The 20,242-nt window shown below is 44.2% G+C and overlaps 1 protein-coding gene across 1 annotated transcript; it reads right to left on the bottom strand.

The window, feature by feature from the left end:
- Window positions 1-79: 79 nt before the first annotated feature.
- Window positions 80-19,974, bottom strand: bsk146 (brain specific kinase 146). The gene is made up of 6 exons (XM_035800806.2): window positions 19,753-19,974; window positions 7,276-7,568; window positions 6,432-6,634; window positions 6,036-6,227; window positions 5,473-5,839; window positions 80-5,343 (listed from the first exon to the last, which is right to left on the bottom strand). The coding sequence occupies exons 2-6, from the start codon at window positions 7,445-7,447 to the stop codon at window positions 5,060-5,062; spliced, it is 1,218 nt and encodes a 405-aa protein (XP_035656699.1). The 5' UTR covers window positions 7,448-7,568; window positions 19,753-19,974; the 3' UTR covers window positions 80-5,059.
- Between the last annotated feature and the right edge of the window lie 268 nt (window positions 19,975-20,242).

Raw genomic sequence — 20,242 nt, 5'->3', positions numbered from 1 at the left:
AGAAATGTAAGAAGAGCATGTCCGTATCTCCTGCAGAATACTGGGACATCTGAGTCCAGGGAACAAACTCACACCGCCATTCATTCCAACCACAGTTTTAATTTTTTTGTCAACTAAATCAGAGCTTACAGGGAAGACGGTTGTATTGCAAAGACATACTCAGACACGAGTTCTTGCACTGTGTTGCCCTACTCACTAAAACACCACAAATCATGATGCCGCATCAATATGTCACTACAGACAGACAGGAACTCCAATACACAAGTTGCAACACATTACATCATGATAGCTTTGCAGAAACCTCTTTGTCTAACTCATCTATTGGCTACAGCTATGGTCTGCTACCCAGGTTTTAGCCTTAGATTTGAATGATTAGTTTAATCAGGTGTGTTAGTGTTGGGCTAGAATAAAAGCCTGCACACCTAGCGAGTCCCCAGGACTTGGTGACCTCTAGCCTCTAGAGAAACAACTCCAGCCCTGCACATCGGGACTGGAAGTAAGGTCATAGGTTGTCACAAGGTGTAGTAATCTCACTGCCCAAGACACTGATGAAAGGTCAGTGGAGTTTTTTCACCCTTATGGATAAGTTGAGGATTTGGGGAGGGTAAGCTGATCCTAAATCTCTGCCTGAAGCCAACTTCTACCCGGAGCATGATTGAACAATACTTCAACTAGCTGCAAACCTTATTGAACAGTTCATTGTTGGAAGATGTCAAACCACAGAGGGAAAATAACTTTACTGACTTTTACATGACATTCATACATCCAATTATGAAGAACAGAATACTACAGCTTGTGACAGCGAACTTTTTTTTTTTTTTACAATTGTTTTCCAGCACATAAATATTTATGTAAATATGTCTGGAAATCACAACACACATTTTATTTTTTAAATCTTATTTCTGACTTTAAAATGACTAATTCATTACTCTTGTGATGTTTTGCTTGGCAAGAAAGTGAGAAATCCTCTCCAGATGTCCCTTGCAACTTCTCAACACTTGGCAATTTAGAAGCTACACACTTCATCAAAAATGCATTATTTTGAGAACTACAGTATCTAAACTATTCTAGAAAATCTAGGATTCCCAGGCTCTGTAACTTAGCTCTAGATCCTAGTTCTTACTGGTGAGATGAAAACACAACATCAACAGCATACAAACACAACATTGAATAAAAATGAACTATTATTGTTTTGTCTGGTATTGAGCCCTAAGATGTCTCAAGAGGTAATAAGACCAATATTTGCTTCAGGACATAATGCAAGAAATTGTGCTACAGCTAAATTCCACATTACAACAATCTTGACATAACTTTTTGTAAAGCCAGTTAAAATGATTCATAAAGATATGTTTTAGTTACTCATCATGCAATTGTTTTAAGATGTGACTGTGTACTAAACTGTATTTTTCAGCTTGAATTTAAAATGCTAAATAATTATCAAAATCCAAACAATAGTCTATTCATCAGCATTAATACATTAAAAAAAAGAATCAAATAAATTGATTAAAATGTGTAAAAATGAAGTAGATATGTGTGTGTTAAGGTGCAGGGATAAAGTGTTGGAAATCATTTAGAGCTATCTGTCATCTTGGCTTGCTGTGGCAGAATAAAGTTAAATACATGAATCTAAATGGTCCCACTTTATTTGGATCGTCCCATATAGATGATCTACAGATGGTCATACTATCAACAAACTCTATGTTGATAAGCAACTGCTTGCTAAGTTTGCGCTTAGGGTTATGTTTAGAATAAGGGTTAGGATAAGGGTTAAGGTTAATGTTAAGGCTAGGGTTAGTGGATAGCAAGGTTGGGGTCTATCTATTTGAATTCCAGGCAATTCAGAAAGTAAACCAAATTCCAATTCCAAATGAAAAGCATTGAAGAGAATTGGAATTTCAGTGTACTTCCTGAATTGACTGGAATTGAAATGGAATTGACCCCGACCCTGATGGATAGTTAGTTGAAATGTTGACAGGTATTGTCTACATCGACAAACCACCTACTTGGGACTATCACCAACTTAATGCCTTTCACTTCTCCATCTGGTGGCTTTGAATGATGCAATATTAATGTGTAGCACATCATCGGACTAAATCTAAATCATAAACTGGAGAGAGAATACGCCATGCAAAAAAAAAATACTATTAAACACACAGTAATTTTCAATTTTCAAGATCCAGCTGTTCAAAATGTGTTGCAGAAGACCATGTAGAGATTTGGCACTAGAGTGTCCAAAAACCTTTACCAAAATGAGTCTAACACAAAACACCTCAAGCTAATCTGGTTATTTAGGATTTAAATAAATAAAGTAAATCTTAAGGCAAAATAAAAATCCACCTAATCATATTTCCAATCCATACACATGGAACATACAGTGATACATACATACATACATACATACATACATACATACATACATACATACATACATACATACATACATACATACATACATACATACATACATACTGTACACACACACATACATACTTAGTACCAGAGTTCACATCGCATTACAGTAAACATCAAAACTGCTGTTCATTTTGATGATATTCTTTCATTGAAGAACATTTTACAAAGAATTTCTATCAGCTAAAAACCCTAATCAAAAGAACATCTCTTCATCTTTTGGCTTTTTCAGAAATGGTTCCACCATGCCAGTTCTGAAGCTCTTTTTTCTCAATTCACCTTCGACTTCAGTCTTTTTGGGGGAAATATATTGCTTTAAGAAATACATTTTGGTTTTCTTCTGATACTGTCTGAATACCAGCATTTCAGATCACAATGTGTTTTTCAACCTCTCTTTCCGTGTCTTGTCTGTCAGTCTTGGTTTGTTGGTTGGCTGGTTGATCGTTCAGTATGTTGTTCGTTGAGTCTTTGCAGTCTCTATAAAGATTTGCCATTTCTGTAGAATGACTTGATCACTGGATCACTGACTGAATCATTTTACACTAAGACCCCAACCGGAATCATCAGGAATGTCTTGAGTTCATCCCTTTTTATTTGGCAGAATGTTCATTCATTCATTCATTAAATGTCCTTGCATTTGACCCTGTTCTCAATTTTTTTGTGTGTGATGATAATAATGTATAGTTATAGTATAGTATGTGTCTGAGTATACATAGTATGTATGAAAGTGTGTGAATATTTGTATACAGTGCATTCAGAAAGTATTCAGACCCCTTTACTTTTTCCACATTTTGTTACGTTACAGCCTTATTCTAAAATGGATTAAATATTTTTCCCCCTCACCAATCTACACACGGTACCCGTTAACGACGAAGCGAAAACAGGTTTTTACCTGTTTACATAAGTGTTCATGAGACTCAAAATTGAGCTCAGATGCATCCTGTTTCCATTGATCATCCTTGATGTTTCTACAACCTGATTGGAGTCCACCTGGGGTAAATTCAATTGATTGGACATGATTTGGAATGACACACACCTGTCTATATAAGGTCCCACAGATGACAGTGCATGTCAGAGCAAAAAGAAAGCCATGAGGTCGAAGGCATTGTCCGTAGAGCGCCGCGACAGGATTGTGTCGAGGCACAGGTCTGGGAAAGTTCCCCAAGAACACAGTGGCCTCCATCATTCTTAAATGGTAGAAGTTTGGAATCATCAAGACTCTTCCTAGAGCTGGCCCCCGGCCAAAATGAGCAATCGGGGAAGAAGGGCCTTGGTCAGGGAGGTGACCAAAAACCCAATGGTCACTCTGACAGAGGTCCAGAGTTCCTCTGTGGAGATGGGAGAATCTTCCAGATGAACAACTATCTCTGCAGCACTCTGCAGCACAGTCAGGCCTTTATGGTAGAGTGGCCAGACGGAAGCCACTCCAGTTTGCCAAGAGGCACCTAAAGGACTCTGACCATGAAAAACAAGATTCTCTGATCTGACGAAAGCAAGATTGAACTATTTGGCCTGAATGTCAAGCGTCACACCTGGAGGAAACCTGACACCATCCCTACTGTGAAGCATCATGGGGGCAGCATCATACTGTGGGAATGTTTTTACGCGGCAGAAACTGGGAGATTTGTCAGGATCAAGGGAAAGATGAACGGAGCAAAGTACAAAGATCCTTGATGAAAACCTGCTCCAGAGCCCTTAGGACCTCAGACTGGGGTGACGGTTCACCTTCCAAAAGGACAACGACCCTAAGCACACAGCCAAGACAACACAGGAGTGGCTTCGGGACAGGTCTCTGAATGTCCTTTAGTTAACCATACACAAGGTAGTTAGTCTACCTGCCCTACTGGCTGCTGGCCAAATGAGCTAAAGTTCTTGATTCAAGTTACTAAGATAAATAAAACGTCTCAAATTAGCACTTTTGCGTTAACGTCTTTTGAGGTATTTTCTGAACAGCTTCTCACTTTTTTGTTAACCCAGTTTTCAGTTCAACCACACACTTTTAACAAACTAATTTGTGGTGCCCAAATGAAAAATGAAGAAGATCCTTGATGAAAACCTGCTCCAGTGCCCTTTGAACCCCAGACTGGGGTGACGGTTCACCTTCCAAAAAGACAACGACCCTAAGCACACAGCTAAGACAATGCAGGACTTGAACCCGATCGAACATCTCTGGAGACCTGAAAATAGCTGTGCAGCGATGCTCCCCATCCAACCTGACAGCGTTTGAGAGGACCTGCAGAGAAGAATGGGAGAAACTCTCCAAATACAGGTGTGCCAAGCTTGTAGCGTCATACCCAAGAAGACTCGAGGCTGTAACAAAGTACTGAGTAAAGGGTCTAACTAATTATGTAAATGTGATATTTAATTTTTTCGTTTTTAACACATTTCCCCAAAATTTCCAAAACAGTTTTTTTGCTTTGTCATTATGGGGTATTGTGTGTAGATTGATGAGGGAAAAAAACTATTGAATCAATTTTAGAATAAGGCTCTAATGTAACAAAATGTGGAAAAAGTAAAGGGGTCTGAATACTTTCCGAATGTATGCATGTATGGATATGTGTGTGTATATGAGTGTAGGTGTCTGTACGTGTGTGTGTGTACTGTACGCAGTATTTCAGTCCTTCTCAGGCCCGTCTCGCACATACATCTCTCAGACACAGATCTCTATAGGTGTAGCCACCAGCATGCGCCCTGAGGGCTGGTTGTTGTTGCTGATGCTGTCTCTGGGCATGCGTTCATAGCTGTTAGTAGAGGATACGGAGCTGGTGGTGGAAACAGACACAAAATGGTGTCCTCCACCTGATTCCATCATCCCTGCCTTTGTCCCCACAGATACAGGAGACAGAGGAGAGAGAGGAGACAGAGTCTGCTGTTTCATCCTCTCCACCAGCATGTCTTCATCGTCCTCCCCAGACGAGGACGACGTGCTCCTCCCTTCCCCCTCCACCCTCACCCCTCCTCCTCCTCTCTCCCGCTCTCTCTCTCCACCCCCTCCTCCATTCCCGTTGCTGTCTCCCTCCACCCTCACCCCTCCTCCTCCTCTCTCCCGCTCTCTCTCTCCACCCCCTCCTCCGTTCCCATTGCTGTCTCCATCCAGCATCCAGCTGTGGCTGAAGTAGCCAAACACCTCTTTGACAGAGCAGCGTCGGTCCTGCTCCACAGAGAGGAGCCTGCGGAACATGCGGAGGGCCTGCTCTGTGAAGCGGCGCCACTGCGAGGGTACAGTGCCCGTGCGGCGCCTCTGCCAGCGTGTGAACTCCTGGTAGAAGGAGTCAGAGGGCAGGGCCTTCTCCCAGGGGAAGTTACCGGTCAGCATGCAGAAGAGGAGGACGCCAAAGGCCCACACATCCGTGCTGTAGTCCACGCAGAAGCCCTCGTGGCGAGACGTGTCGCACAGCTCCGGAGCCGTGTACGGGATGGTACCGCTCACCTAGGAGGAGAGGAAGAAATAGTATTTGTTTATTGACGAGGAATATTTCATTCTTTATTTAAGTTCGCTCCCATGAGGCCCGGTCTCTTTTATGACATTCTTGGTGTTTTCTGCATCTCAAACGACACCCTATTACCCATACAGTTCGCTACATTTGTCTTTTTAAATAAAGTTGCATGTGATTTGACCCACTCACACGTTTGACCGGCGAGCCAGCACGGCGTGTCATGCCAAAGTCGGACAATTTGACCTTGCGGCACTCGCGGTCGAAGATGAGGATGTTCTCAGGCTTGATGTCTCGGTGCACCAACTTCTTACAGTGAAGGTAGTCCAGGGCGATGGCAACCTGGTGCACACAGCGCTTAGCGACGGTCTCCGGGAGACCAACCTGGATGGAGAGGGGAGGAGGTTAGAAAACAATATAAACCTCAAAGATGTTTGTAATAACAACCGCTATAAACGTGTTATGACGCACTGGAACCTGGAACATTACGGACAATGTGACAAAGGCTGTTATAAACTGTCCTTGAACATTATTAAGAGCCAATTCATGTTTACAACAAAACATCCCTTTATTTCTGCCTCTGTGTACCTGTGGAGGGATGATGTCGAAGAGATCCCCGGACAGGGCATACTCCTGGGCAAACACGTAGTAGTCGTCAGTCTCGAAGGCGATCCCAAACATGTTAATGATGAAGGGACAGGGGGAGAGGTAGAGAGAGATGCTGTACTCCCTCAGGAACGACTTCAGCTTGGTCGTCTTCTTCCTCAGGAACTTCAGGGCCATCTTGGTGCCTGAGGGGATAACAACATGTGAGAGATGAGGCCTCCCAGGTAGCGCAGTGGTCTAGGGCACTGCATCGCAGCGCTAGCTGTGCCAACAGAGACTCTGGGTTCGCGCCCAGGCTCTGTTGCAGCCGGCCGCGACTGGGAGGTCCGTGGGGCGACGCACAATTGGCCTAGCGTCATCCGGGTTAGGGAGGGTTTGGCCGGTAGGGATATCCTTGTCTCATCGCGCACCAGCGACTCCGTAGTAAGGTAGGTGACAGGTGCACGGTGTTTCCTCCGACACGTTGGTGCGGCTGGCTTCCGGGTTGGATGCGCGCTGTGTTAAGAAGCAGTGTGGCTTGGTTGGCTTGTGTTTTGGAGGACGCATGACTTTCGACCTTCATCTCTCCCGAGCCCGTACGGGAGTTGTAGCGATCAAACAAGATAGTAACTACTAATAATTGGATACTACGAAATTGGGGAGAAAACCCCCCACAAAAAAACATGTGAGAGGTGAATGACTGTAATAGTTGATCACGCTGAGTAGAGTGTATGTAATCCTGGATATTTATGATCTGTAGATTAATGGACCAGTGAATGATCCTGTTAAATGTGTGTATCCTCAAGATCAAAGTGTGTGTGTGTGCCCGTGTGTGTGTCCTCCTCACCTCTGATCTTGTGTATGACCAGGTCTACCTTGCCGTAGGTGCCCTTGCCTAGCTCCCTGATGACATCATAGTACTTGTTGATCTCTAGCATCTCCAGGTTCTGGGCTGCAATCAGCTGCAGTTCCTCCAGAATGTCCATGTTGCCACGGGAACCCAGCGGAGAAGAACTCATACTGGGGACCAGGTCAGAGGGTGTACTGGGGGATAGGGTTAAGGGACGGACAGGAACAGGTGACGGGTTTAGGGGACTGACACACGGGCAGGACTGGAGAGGTGGCTAACGGCTTGTATCACTGAAGAGGAGAGAGAGAAACAGGCAGAAATAGAAACAGGCAGACATTTTGTTAGTGGAAAATACATCAAACATGCAAAGACATTAACAGTTTATAAATCTTGTTTTTGTTTCTCTTGTATGTCCAATAAAGAAATATCGAACAAGATATAGAAAACCTACTGATGTACACAAACACACACCAGCCTAACTCCATCCTACCGCAGTGTGATCATTCTCTCAGAATAATATTATTTTCTGAACACAGTGTTTACCATCCAGGTGCAGAACACTGACCTATTCCTCAGACTATAGATTCACATGCGAGACACACACACGCGAGACACACACACGAGACACACACACGCGAGACACACACACGCGAGACACACACACGCGAGACACACACGCGAGACACACACACGCGAGACACACACACGCGAGACACACACACGCGAGACGCACACGCGAGACGCACACGCGAGACACACACGCGAGACACACACACACACACACACACACACACACACACACACACACACACACACACACACACACACACACACACACTTTGAATGACATGAAACAAGTTGTCTCTGATTATGGAAACTCCAGGCTTTATGTTTAATTCCTCTGGTTAACACAAAACACTATGGAACATGCCCTCCCTTTATTTGGACAGTGAAGCTCAAATGTTTCATTCAGCTCTATACTCCAATATGAAGGTGCATTTGGACTATTACAATACTGTCATCTCTCGGACATAAGCTCAATTACTGTCAGTGTTGAATCAGAACCACTACGTCTCTCTCACACATACCATCTCTTTAAGCCTGGAGGAGGGTTTCTGGAACAGTACTCTCAACTCAACTTGTCCTAGCACTGCATTGGCAGCTAGGACAAATGTTTCCAGGTACACGTGTGAGTGTCAGTGCGTGTGCATGTATGTGTGTGTCTATGTGAGTGTCAGTGCGTGTGCATGTATGTGTGTGTCTATGTGAGTGTCAGTGCGTGTGCATGCATGTGTGTGTCTATGTGAGTGTCAGTGCGTGTGCATGTATGTGTGTGTCTATGTGAGTGTCAGTGCGTGTGCATGTATTTGTGTGTCTATGTGTATGTCGGTATCTCTGCCCTGCTGTACTTTTATAGAAGCAGCAGCACAAGCGTCAGCTTCATAGCTGGATGAGTCATCAGCTTAGTGACAATGACAGCTATTTGATGCCCACACTAAAAGCACAACAAGGATGCCAGGATCCACCAATTTAAATATTCTGGGACAATTGCACTACTAAAACCACCTAGTGGGCAGATGTGACACCACCTGTACTGGGTTGGACAAAGAGGAAAGGATGCTCCAAAAAGTTCTGGGACACTTTAAAGTCCATGGAGAATAAGAGCACCTCCTCCCAGCTGCCCACTGCACTGAGGCTAGAAAACACTGTAAAGTCCATGGAGAATAAGAGCACCTCCTCCCAGCTGCCCACTGCACTGAGGCTAGAAAACACTTTAAAGTCCATGGAGAATAAGAGCACCTCCTCCCAGCTGCCCACTGCACTGAGGCTAGAAAACACTGTAAAGTCCATGGAGAATAAGAGCACCTCCTCCCAGCTGCCCACTGCACTGAGGCTAGAAAACACTTTAAAGTCCATGGAGAATAAGAGCACCTCCTCCCAGCTGCCCACTGCACTGAGGCTAGAAAACACTGTAAAGTCCATGGAGAATAAGAGCACCTCCTCCCAGCTGCCCACTGCACTGAGGCTAGAAAACACTGTAAAGTCCATGGAGAATAAGAGCACCTCCTCCCAGCTGCCCACTGCACTGAGGCTAGAAAACACTGTAAAGTCCATGGAGAATAAGAGCACCTCCTCCCAGCTGCCCACTGCACTGAGGCTAGAAAACACTGTAAAGTCCATGGAGAATAAGAGCACCTCCTCCCAGCTGCCCACTGCACTGAGGCTAGAAAACACTGTCACCACCGATAAATCTACGATAATCGAGAATTTCAAAAAGCATTTCTCTACGGCTGGCCATGCTTTCCACCCCGGTCAACAGCTCTGCACCCCCCACAGCAACTTGCCCAAGCCTCCCCCATTTCTCCTTCACCCAAATCCAGATAGCTGATGTTCTGAAAGAGCTGCAAAATCTGGACCCCTAAAATCAGCTGGGCTAGACAATCTGGACCCTCTCTTTCTAAAACTATCTGCCGCAATTGTTGCAACCCTTATTACTAGCCTCTCTTTCGTATCGCCTGACACCCCCAAAGATTGGAAAGCTGCAGCGGTCATCCCCCTCTTCAAAGGAGGAGACACTCTAGACCCAAAATGTTACAGACATATATCTATCCTACCCTGCCTTTCTAAAGTGTTCGAAAGCCAAGTTAACAAACAGATCGCCGACCATTTCGAATCCCACTGTACCTTTTCTGCTATGCAATCTGGTTTCTGAGCTGGTAATGGGTGCACCTCTGCCACACTCACGGTCCTAAACAATATCATAACCGCCATCGACAAAAGACAGTACTGTACAGCCGTATTCATCGACCTGGCCAAGGCTTTCAATTCTGTCAATCACCACATTCTTATCGGCAGACTCAAAAGCCTTGGTTTCTCAAATGACTGCCTCGCCTGGTTCACCAACTACTTCTCAGACAGAGTTCAGTGTGTCAAATCGGAGGGCCTGTTATCCGGACCTCTGGCAGTCTCTATGGGGGTGCAACAGGATTAAATTCTCAGGCCGACTCTTTTCTCTGTATACATCAATGATGTCGCTCTTGCGGCTGGTGATTCTCTGATCCACCTCTACGCAGACGACACCATTCTTTATACTTCTGGCCCTTCTTTGGACACTGTATTAACTAACCTCCAGACGAGTTTCAATGCCATACAACACTCCTTGCATGACCTCCAAATGCTCATAAATGCAAGTAAAATGCATGCTCTTCAACCGATCGCTGCCCGCACCCGCCTGCCCGACTAGCATCACTACTCTGGATGGTTCTGACTTAGAACATGTGCACAACTACAAATACCTAGGTGTCTGGTTAGACTGTAAACTCTCCTTCCAGACTAATATTAAGCATCTCCAATCCAAAATTAAATCTAGAATCGGCTTCCTATTTCGCAACAAAGCATCATTCACTCATGCTGCCAAACATACCCTCATAAAACTGACTATCCTACCGATCCTCAACTTTGGCGATGTCATTTACAAACTAGCCTCCAATACTCTACTCAGCAAATTGGATGCAGTCTATCACTACCCACCACTGTGGATGCATATCACAGTGCCATGCGTTTTGTCACCAAAGCCCCATATACTACCCAACACTGCGACCTGTATGCTCTCGTTGGCTGGCCCTCGCTTCATATTCGTTGCCAAACCCAAACAAGTATTTGCTAGGTAAAGCCCCGCCTTATCTCATCTCACTGGTCACCATAGCAGCACCTACCCGTAGCACGTGCTCCAGCAGATATATTTCACTGGTCACCCCCAAAGCCAATTCCTCTTTGGCTGCCTTTCCTTCCAGTTTTCTGCTGCCAATGACTGGAATGAATTGCAAAAATCCCTGAAGCTGGAGACTCATGTCTCCCTCACTAACTTTAGGCACCAGCTATCAGAGCAGCTTACAGATCATTGCACCTGTACATAGCCCATCTGTAAATAGCCCACCCAACAGCTCTGCTTCATCTTGGCCATGTCGCAGTTGTAAATGAGAACTTGTTCTCAACTGGCCTACCTGGTTAAATAAACGTTTAAAAAACACAAAAAAGTCTTGGTGCACCAACAGTGTTACATTAGTACAGAGACCAGCATCTCAACATTCAGTTGGACAGCAGCTTTTGCACTGGATTGGATGGCACTTGGCAGCTCTGGCTGTGAATGGCTGAGCACCCAGGAAGTTTTGAATGAGAGGAAGTCTGCAATAGCCATCTGTCTGTCTGTGGCATCAGTAAAATGTTTACTGGTGGTTTTTGTTTCTATGGCAATGGCATGTTATTAATTATTTTGTATATCCACTGCACCAAGGTGGCGGAAATGGTCTTTACCCTCCCCTCCCCCTTCTCTGTCATTCTCCCTCTCTTTCTACCATCTCTTTCAGAGGTTAGTTAGAAGCCGACAGCACTCTGCCAATTTCCAGATTGCTGTTCTGCAACAGCCAAGCCAAAGCTGACAGGCTAAGTTAGCTGAGGCAAACACACCAGAATCACAATGTTATTCCTCCAACATTCTAACAACCTCAACAAAAGTACTGCTCTGCTCTGCTGCTGTTAAGCCACTAGCTCTCTTCTGAAGCCTTTCAACAGATTGTAATTTGCCTGATGCTGGACCATTATGGAAGCAGCTGTAACAAAATACATTAAAGATGTTTTTTTACTGTATTGTTAAGAGGCAGCCATTTTGCCGGTCCACTCGAATAAATGAAATCAATCAGAATTGAAGATGAAAGATGACCTTCCTCTTTCAAAAGAGAGCACTGGAGACAAACACACATAGTCTGTAGTGTACAACCCTTCTGGATTGTTTGGTGGAAACACACTGATTATTTTCTACGGCATGTAATCTAACAACAAAATATATTAGTAAAATATATTAGCATTATTTGCATCTCTCACTCTTTAATCACCTGATCCTTTCCTTGCCTTATGAGGCTGGCAGCTTTTCAGCAACACACAGCTGGAACCGAGAGAAAGAGAAAGAGGGAGAGAGAGAGAAGAGAGGGAGGGAGGGAGGGAGAGAGAGAACACAGATAGTGGTTTTCACCTCCTGCTTTGACCACAGGGGTGTGAAGAGCTTCAGGTACAACAGGTACTGTACCACGCCAGCTCATTTTACGCACGCACGCACGCACGCACGTGACTTATACTCTGACTCATCATGGATCTGTGTGTGTGTGTCATCATAAGCCCCTTTGATCAGCTGGGCTTGGCCTAGATCTGCATGCGGGCCACACACAACAGACACATGCACAGACAAACTGTTGCTGGCCAAAATGACCGGGAGAAAAAAAATCCCCAAAATACATTTGACCGTCATGCTTATTTATCGTCCACAAGTTAATTTGCATAATTTTGTGGAATTAAATTGCCATGTGTGTATATTCGTTCGTCCTCATGTAGCCCATTTTATTTATCACATTTCTCCAGTTGCTCCTCAGCTGGTTGCTGATGGAGTAGCCTAAAATATGTTATTTTATAGGCCAATTCATTTTGCAACAATTCTAAATGAAATTGTGTTAAAAACAGCTACTAGTTGTAGTTCTCAACTGGTAGGCCAAATTGAAGCGTGCCTCCCATTCACCATAGGCTACACGTGCAGGCAACAGGGCGACATTCCAACACTTTACAATGTGACCTGGAGGCAGAATCCATTTTGAAAACGTACTTAATTGTTTGAAACCTAAATGTTTTACTTGATTTATATGAGGCATGTGTTACCTTGCTTCAACGTAGCGTACAGTCAAAATCCGACCATTGAAAACATGGAGGCAATTATTTCATAGACTTTATAGGCGGCAGGTGAGGTTCAAGTTTGGGGAAGCTTACAATGTATCTTTCCCTACAATTTCTACCGATCTGCGTGCCAGTTAGAATTTTCACATGCACATTTTCGTGGAAGAGTTTAATTTCAATAATAACGTTTGAGTTTCACTTGTAAAATGATCAAATCTAAAAGTTTAAATGAAATGAACGCTAGAGGACCAGCCACTGCCATATGGACACAATCCCATTGATCCACTGTGATCCATTGGCGGCTTTATAAATTAAGTCAATCCATTGTCAACTAAGTAAAAATTGGCTACATAAAGCCGACAAAATTAAAACAGTAGGAAATATGATTAAAATGCTGTTTATTTCAATCGGATTCATTTCTCTACTCAGCCTGACTGCTGTAATGGGGAATTGATCCAAAATAAACTATCAAAGGGAAAACAATTCACACAAACGAACAATGAATGCGCAAGAATTGTCGAGAGACAGCTGAGCCATTCTGGAGAGAGACTGGCCTCGAACTTCACAACTCACCCCTCCCCTTCTTCTTGTCTCAACATTTTAAATTACACTCAAAAAACATTATCTTCACACATATTTTAGATGCTTTTCCCCGGCACCTGCAACTCAATAATCAGCTAGGCCTATTGCCACTCCCACTGACCCAATTGTGGGCTTCCTATGTACTGTAAATAGGCATTGGCCTGTGAACTTATGATTTTGTTTTAAAGAAGCAAATGATCCTCGATTCCTCTGCGGCTAAGTCATGCTTTCTGGTGAGGTATTTTGAATGATTTAATAATAATGGTTTAATTATATAATTTTGGAACATTTATTTCAATGAACTTCCATATAGGACCCACCACTACGCCATTTCTCCTCTGTTCTATTAGTTTTCACATCAACTTTATTCTGTTGCCCAGAAGCCAAAGGCACAATCCTAGTCATATTAGCAACCCATCCTAGTTGTTGATCATTAGATTCCCCCCTTTCTAAATTCCTAATGGATATTTTAATCGATGTCACAGGTGTGATGTTTAGAATGTTTTTTAGAATTTTTTTTTGCTTGTTCTGTTAAAATGTTGCTTGTTCTGTTAAAATGAATTAACATTATCGATACACTGCCGATTTTGCAGGTTTTCCTACTTACAAAGCATGTACAGGTCTGTAATTTTTATCATAGGTACACTTCAACTGTGAGAGATGGAATCTAAAACAAAACATCCAGAAAATCACAATGTATGATTTTTAAGTAATGAATTTGCATTTTATTGCATGACATAAGTATTTGATCACCTACCAACCAGTAAGAATTCCGTCTCTCACAGACCGGTTAGTTTTTCTTTAAGAAGCCCTCCTGTTCTACACTCATTACCTGTATTAACTGCACCTGTTTTAACTCTTTACCTGTATAAAAGACACCTGTCCACACACTCAATCAAACAGACTCCAACCTCTCCACAATGGCCAAGACCAGACAGCTGTGTAAGGACATCAGGGATAAAATTGTAGACCTGCACAAGGCTGGGATGGGCTACAGGACAATAGGCAAGCAGCTTGGTGAGAAGGCAACAACTTGGCGCAATTATTAGAAAATGGAAGAAGTTCAAGATGACGGTCAAACACCCTCGGTCTGGGGCTCCATGCAAGATCTCACCTCGTGGGGCATCAATGATCATGAGGAAGGTGAGGGATCAGCCCAGAACTACATGGCAGGACCTGGTCAATGACCTGAAGAGTGCTGGGACCACAGTCTCAAAGAAAACACACTGCGCCGTCATGGATTAAAATCCTGAAGTTTGCCAATGACCATCTGGATGATCCAGAAGAGGAATGGGAAAAGGTCATGTGGTCTGATGATACAAAAATAGAGCTTTGTTTGTGGAGGAAGAAGAATGATGAGTACAACCCCAAGAACACCATCCCAACCGTGAAACATGGAGGCGGTAACATCATTCTTTGGGGATGCTTTTCTGCAAAGGGGACAGGACGACTGCACCATATTGAAGGGAGGACGGATGGGGCCATGTATCGCGAGATCTTGGCCAACAACCTCCTTCCCTCTGTAAGAGCATTTAAGATGGGTCGTGGCTGGGTCTTCCAGCATGACAACGACCCGAAACACACAGCCAGGGCAACTAAGGAGTGGCTCCGTAAGAAGCATCTCAAGGTCCTGGAGTGGCCTAGCCAGTCTCCAGATCTGAACCCAATAGAAGATTTTTGGAGGGAGCTGAAAGTCCGTATTGCCCAGCGACAGCCCACGAAACCTGAAGGATCTGGAGAAGGTCTGTATGGAGGAGTGGGCCAAAATCCCTGCTGCAGTGTGTGCAAACCTGGTCAAGAACTACAGGAAACGTATGATCTCTGTAATTGCAAACAAAGGTTTCTGTACCAAATATTAAGTTCTGCTTTTCTGATGTATCAAATACTTTTGTCTTCCAATAAAATGCAAATGAATTACTTATAAATCATACAATGTGATTTTCTGGATTTTTCTGGATTTAGATTCCGTCTCTCACAGTTGAAGTGTACCTATGATAAAATTTGCAGACCTCAACATGCTTTGTAAGTAGGAAAACCTGCCAAATCGGCAGTGTATCAAATACTTGTTCTCCCCACTGTATATATATATAAATATACATACACATTACCGGTCCGAAATTTTAGAACAGCAACTCATTCAAGGGTTGTTCTTTATTTTTACTATTTTCTAATAGTGAAGACATCAACACTATGAAATAACACATACGGAATCATGTAGTAACCAAAAAAGTGTCAAACAAATCCAAATATAAATAATAATATTTGAGATTCTTCAAATAGCCAGCCTTTGCCTTGCTGACAAATTTTGACAGGTAGTGTATATACATAACTTCTTAAAATATATTTTCCTTTATTTCCTGCACGCCCTACCGCCCCTCCCCTAATTGGAGTAAAGTAATGGTTTCCACTTCCGGCTGATTTTTTTTAAATTTAACCTTTATTTAACTAGGTAAGTCAGTTAAGAACAAATTCTTATTCACAATGATGGCCTACCCCCCAGGCCAAACCCAAACAATGTCAATTGTGCGCCACCCTATGGGACTCCAAATCACGGCCGGTTGTGATACAGCCTGGAATCGAACCAGGGTCTGTAGTGACGCCGTATACACACTATATACATTTTACAAACACAATCTATTTTACAATAGTTATATTTTGTTTGTTTTTAGTCCTGGCCTTCCTATATTTCTGATATCCAGTTTGATTTAAATGTGATTTCTGTTATTCTGAGCACCGTGGGATGACGCTCTAATTTGTTTATGCACCCAATGCATATGGGTCCAGTACATTTTTCCAATGGCCGGTAAATTAAAATCTTTATCAAATAGCTCAGCTCAGTATTTGTATGATTTATTTTATACAGTCTTTTTAGCTCAATAACCTAATAACTTTGGACTCCACTGTAGGTCTGCGTAAAGGACACCCATTCTATGTCAGGCATAATCATTTCTATTGGGACAGCATTCTCAGGAGCTGCATCATGTTGAGCTCTGCATGGTGCAGCTGTAGCCTAGGCCTACGACTCTGTCCTCACACTTCCCTTCCCCTCTGGCCCTGACTTGGAGGTCAGTTCTGATCGGTTCTCTTTCAATTATTCATTTTGATATCTCATGTGGGGATTCGCTAGGATCACCTACTCTCGGATCTCTTCTGCACAAAGAGTATTACTCTCTCGTGCTCCTCAGATCGACTGGATCCATGTTTCCCTGATGAACTATTCACAAGTGAACCGTGAAGGATATCGCTGCCGCGCGTAGGTCTTCAGACCCTGTCGAGAGGTTGAGTACTAACTGGAAAGCTTTTGTTTAATGTAGAAATTCCTTTCAAACCTCTCAATCGCCATTGGTAACTAGCTTCACGGCTAGCTATTGAGACTTGGTTAGCCCATGCTGCAAGCTAACCTCATGAGCATACTCTACGTAGAACATGGTAGCATTTCTATCTACCTTCTTTTGTCTGGTTTAATCTACGTTCGCCCATTGTGTTAACTAGTCTGACCGTCTCAGCCTCACGGCTCCTTCGGACGTGGAAGCACATTATCTAAAGGCTAACTCTGCCCCCAAGTGGGTTCCTTCAGCCAGCACTGAAATTACACAGCCAGCCATGTCCCTTCACCACGAGGTAGTTGCTAGCTAGCTAAAGCCCCAACGCCCCAACGCCCCCAAGCGTGTAAAGCATTCTACTGTGCTAATTATTGCTATCTGTTAGCCGCAAGGCTTCTAACTAGCTATCTTATTACGCTGTTTACACAAGCTACTATTTGTTAGCCACAAGGAGCAAGGTTTAACTAACTAACTAGCCTACACCAACTACACGTTGTTCTTACAGCAGGCGTTGCTCTGTCCCCCTATCAAGCCTTGTTCCTCACAATGGCCAATGCTATCCCATCCCAGGATGAGCCGAGCCAAGCACTCAGACCCCCATGTTGCGGTTTCATCATTGCCGGGAAAGATTCCCACCCTCAATGCATCAATTGCTTGGGTAAGGAATATGTCCAAGAGGCACTTGAGGACCGTGAGTCCTGTAAGAACTGCTAAATGTTGACAAGGGCAGGTCTGAAAAGGAGGCTTAAACGTGCTTCTATCTGGGTAGTACCCTCGCCACTGAGCCAACAGCGACAGCTGAGGCTCAGCTCCCTACAACCGTGCCTAGTTGAGGGTGAGGCCATGGAGCCTGGACTCCCTCCCCTCACTGTCTGACGACATACTGTCAGGCAAAGGAGAGTTGAGAATGACGATGGGATTAATCTCACGGAAATCTTCAAGAAAACTCAAGAGGTGGGGGCTGACGACCCCGTTCTCTCGCCCTTTTAATTCCGCAGGCCTGGTGGCCCAGAGAGCAATGGAGCTGCTTCTGGTCAGCCATTACAACCCTGCTTACAACCAATCCTGGCAGATATCGTCATGCAGGCTTTATACCCATGTGAACGAAGCAATTCTCCATTCTCACCCGGATGCGTTAGACCTCGGGGCATAGCTGGTAAGAAAAAAATATTCAAATGTAAAGAGTGCCAGCCCCTTATGCGAACTCTCTGTTTTAGAGTTATTGGAGTTTTTTGGCTATGTACAAAGGGCCTCTAAAGTGCAGGGTTGAGTAACCAGGTGGTAGCCGGCTAGTGATGACCTTGAGATAGAAGCCGTTTTTCCCAGCTTTGATGCATCTGTACTGACCTCACCTTCTGGATGATAACCGGGTGAACAGGCAGTGGCTCGGGTGGTTGTTGTCCTTGATTATCTTTTTGGCCTTTCTGTGATATCAGGTGCTGTAGGTGTCCTGGAGGGCAGGTCGTGTGCCCCCGGGGATGCGTTGGGGAGACCAAACCACCCTCTGGAGAGCCCTGCGGTTGCGGGTGGTGCAGTTGCCGTACCAGGCGGTGATACAGTCCGACAGGATAATCTCAATTGTGCATCTGTAAAAGTTTGTGAGGGTCTTAGGGGCCAAGACGCATTTCTTCACCCTCCAGAGGTTGAAGAGGCGCTGTTGTGCCTTCTTCACCACACTGTCTGTGTGGGTGGACCATTTCAGATTGTGTGCACATCACTGACAGAGGAACTTGAAGCTTTTCACCTTCTCCTCACTGTCTCGTTGATGTGGATATGGGCATGCTCCTTTTGTGTCCAGTATGAAGGGAGTTAGATAGTTTCAGGTGCCAATCCTAACTGGCATTAGCAATTACACTAGCGCTAGTTAGCAACTTCCTTCAATAGGATAAAAATGTTATCCACGAGTTCATCTGAATCTGGGTAAGTAGATAAATGGCCTTACTGTCAAAATCCGTAAGTATCCCTTTAAGCACAATAGACATGTCCCAGGACCAGATAAAGGCTTAGAGAGTGTGCATAAGCTAAGCGCCCTCCTTATCTTCTTCCTTCGTTTTTTTTACTACAAAACATAGAAATGCGCCATTTTCACATATGTTGATGTTGGAGTGGTGTTGTAGATGATGAATATGAAGTTTTAAAAATATATAAATAAAATAAAAAGGCCTTTCCCTTAATAAAGTTAGCTTCTGATAGCTTGACGGACCCTGAGCACCCTGGCCGCCTGCTGCACCAACCCGGCCAGAAGCGGCTATGCTGGTGTCCCCTGTAGGCCTAGCCATAGGCCTATGCTATATCTATGACTATGTCTGTCTTGGACAACTGCAAGTGATGAGAACAAGTGACCGTCAGAGAGAGAGGGAGAAATAGGGAGAAAGCTGTCGACGAGATAGAAACTGGAAAACAGTCAATATGATGTCAAGTGACTGCCATAGCGCGCGAGAGAGAGCACTTGAGCGATGGAATTAATTTACATACGCGTTTGCCTAGCCTAGAACAAATGAAGATAACCACATTGCGAAGACGCAACACATATCAATTGGCGGATATAATGGACTATGTTATGCACTACACATACCTGGCATGATCCAGGTACACTTTTACGCAAACCCATAAAACATCCAAAGACATCCCATCCAGTACGGAGGACGGCAATAAATCATCAGCACAGAAATACAAATGCAACAGCATTGTTTCAAATGACTGACACCTTGCAGCAGAAGCCTTGCAAGCAGAAGTCTCATTTCGTGCCAGGCAAATGCGCACCACCCATTCGGCAGCAACAGTGGAGGATTCTACAATGTTTAGATAATTCAATATCATTTACTTCTCATTCTGCAATAGGCTTACTCACCATTCAATATACGAGGGCTCTGAAGTCTGCCCAGTCACGCCAGATAAATAACAAATCGTGAGGATGATAGCACATAGCCAAGCAGTTTAATATAACAATGTATCTTCCCCGTCTGCATTCAAATGTACCTTATCGTGCTGTTGACACCCGGTCTAGCGGTAAATTCGCATAGCTCAGCTGACCGCTAGCACTTTCGCAAGCTTCTCTAGCTCCAGTCCTATTGTCTCCGCATCGCTCCTGGATGAGAGGATCAGTGAGGAGGTTCCAGCCCCTTTTCCGCCTCAACCAATAGCAGCGGAGAATCGGTAGACGCGCACCCTGCTTGCAAGCCTGGACCGGAGTTACGGTCCTCGCTGTCTCCGTACAGATTAGCGAGTTAAACTCGGAAAGGAAAGGTAGGAATGAGACGTGAATTTATAGGTTGACGGTTGTTGAAGAGTTTGGGAGGGCTATGGCATTATAGGGATTCAAGTCATGGAAAGTGATGGGC

Source organism: Oncorhynchus keta, chromosome 24 (assembly GCF_023373465.1).
Source record: "Oncorhynchus keta strain PuntledgeMale-10-30-2019 chromosome 24, Oket_V2, whole genome shotgun sequence".
NCBI lineage: Eukaryota > Metazoa > Chordata > Actinopteri > Salmoniformes > Salmonidae > Oncorhynchus > Oncorhynchus keta.
The sequence above is the reverse complement of the archived record's forward strand: the minus strand, read 5'-3'. Positions and strand labels throughout refer to the sequence as shown.

Excerpts from the sequence above, each read along its gene's own strand:
- bsk146 (XM_035800806.2), bottom strand. The coding sequence starts at position 7,447 with ATGAGTTCTTCTCCGCTGGGTTCCCGTGGCAACATGGACATTCTGGAG. Across the intron at positions 6,228-6,431 it reads TCGACATCATCCCTCCACAG|GTTGGTCTCCCGGAGACCGT; the intron begins GTACACAGAGGC and ends CTCTCCATCCAG. Across the intron at positions 5,840-6,035 it reads CTGGCTCGCCGGTCAAACGT|GTGAGCGGTACCATCCCGTA; the intron begins GTGAGTGGGTCA and ends CTCTCCTCCTAG.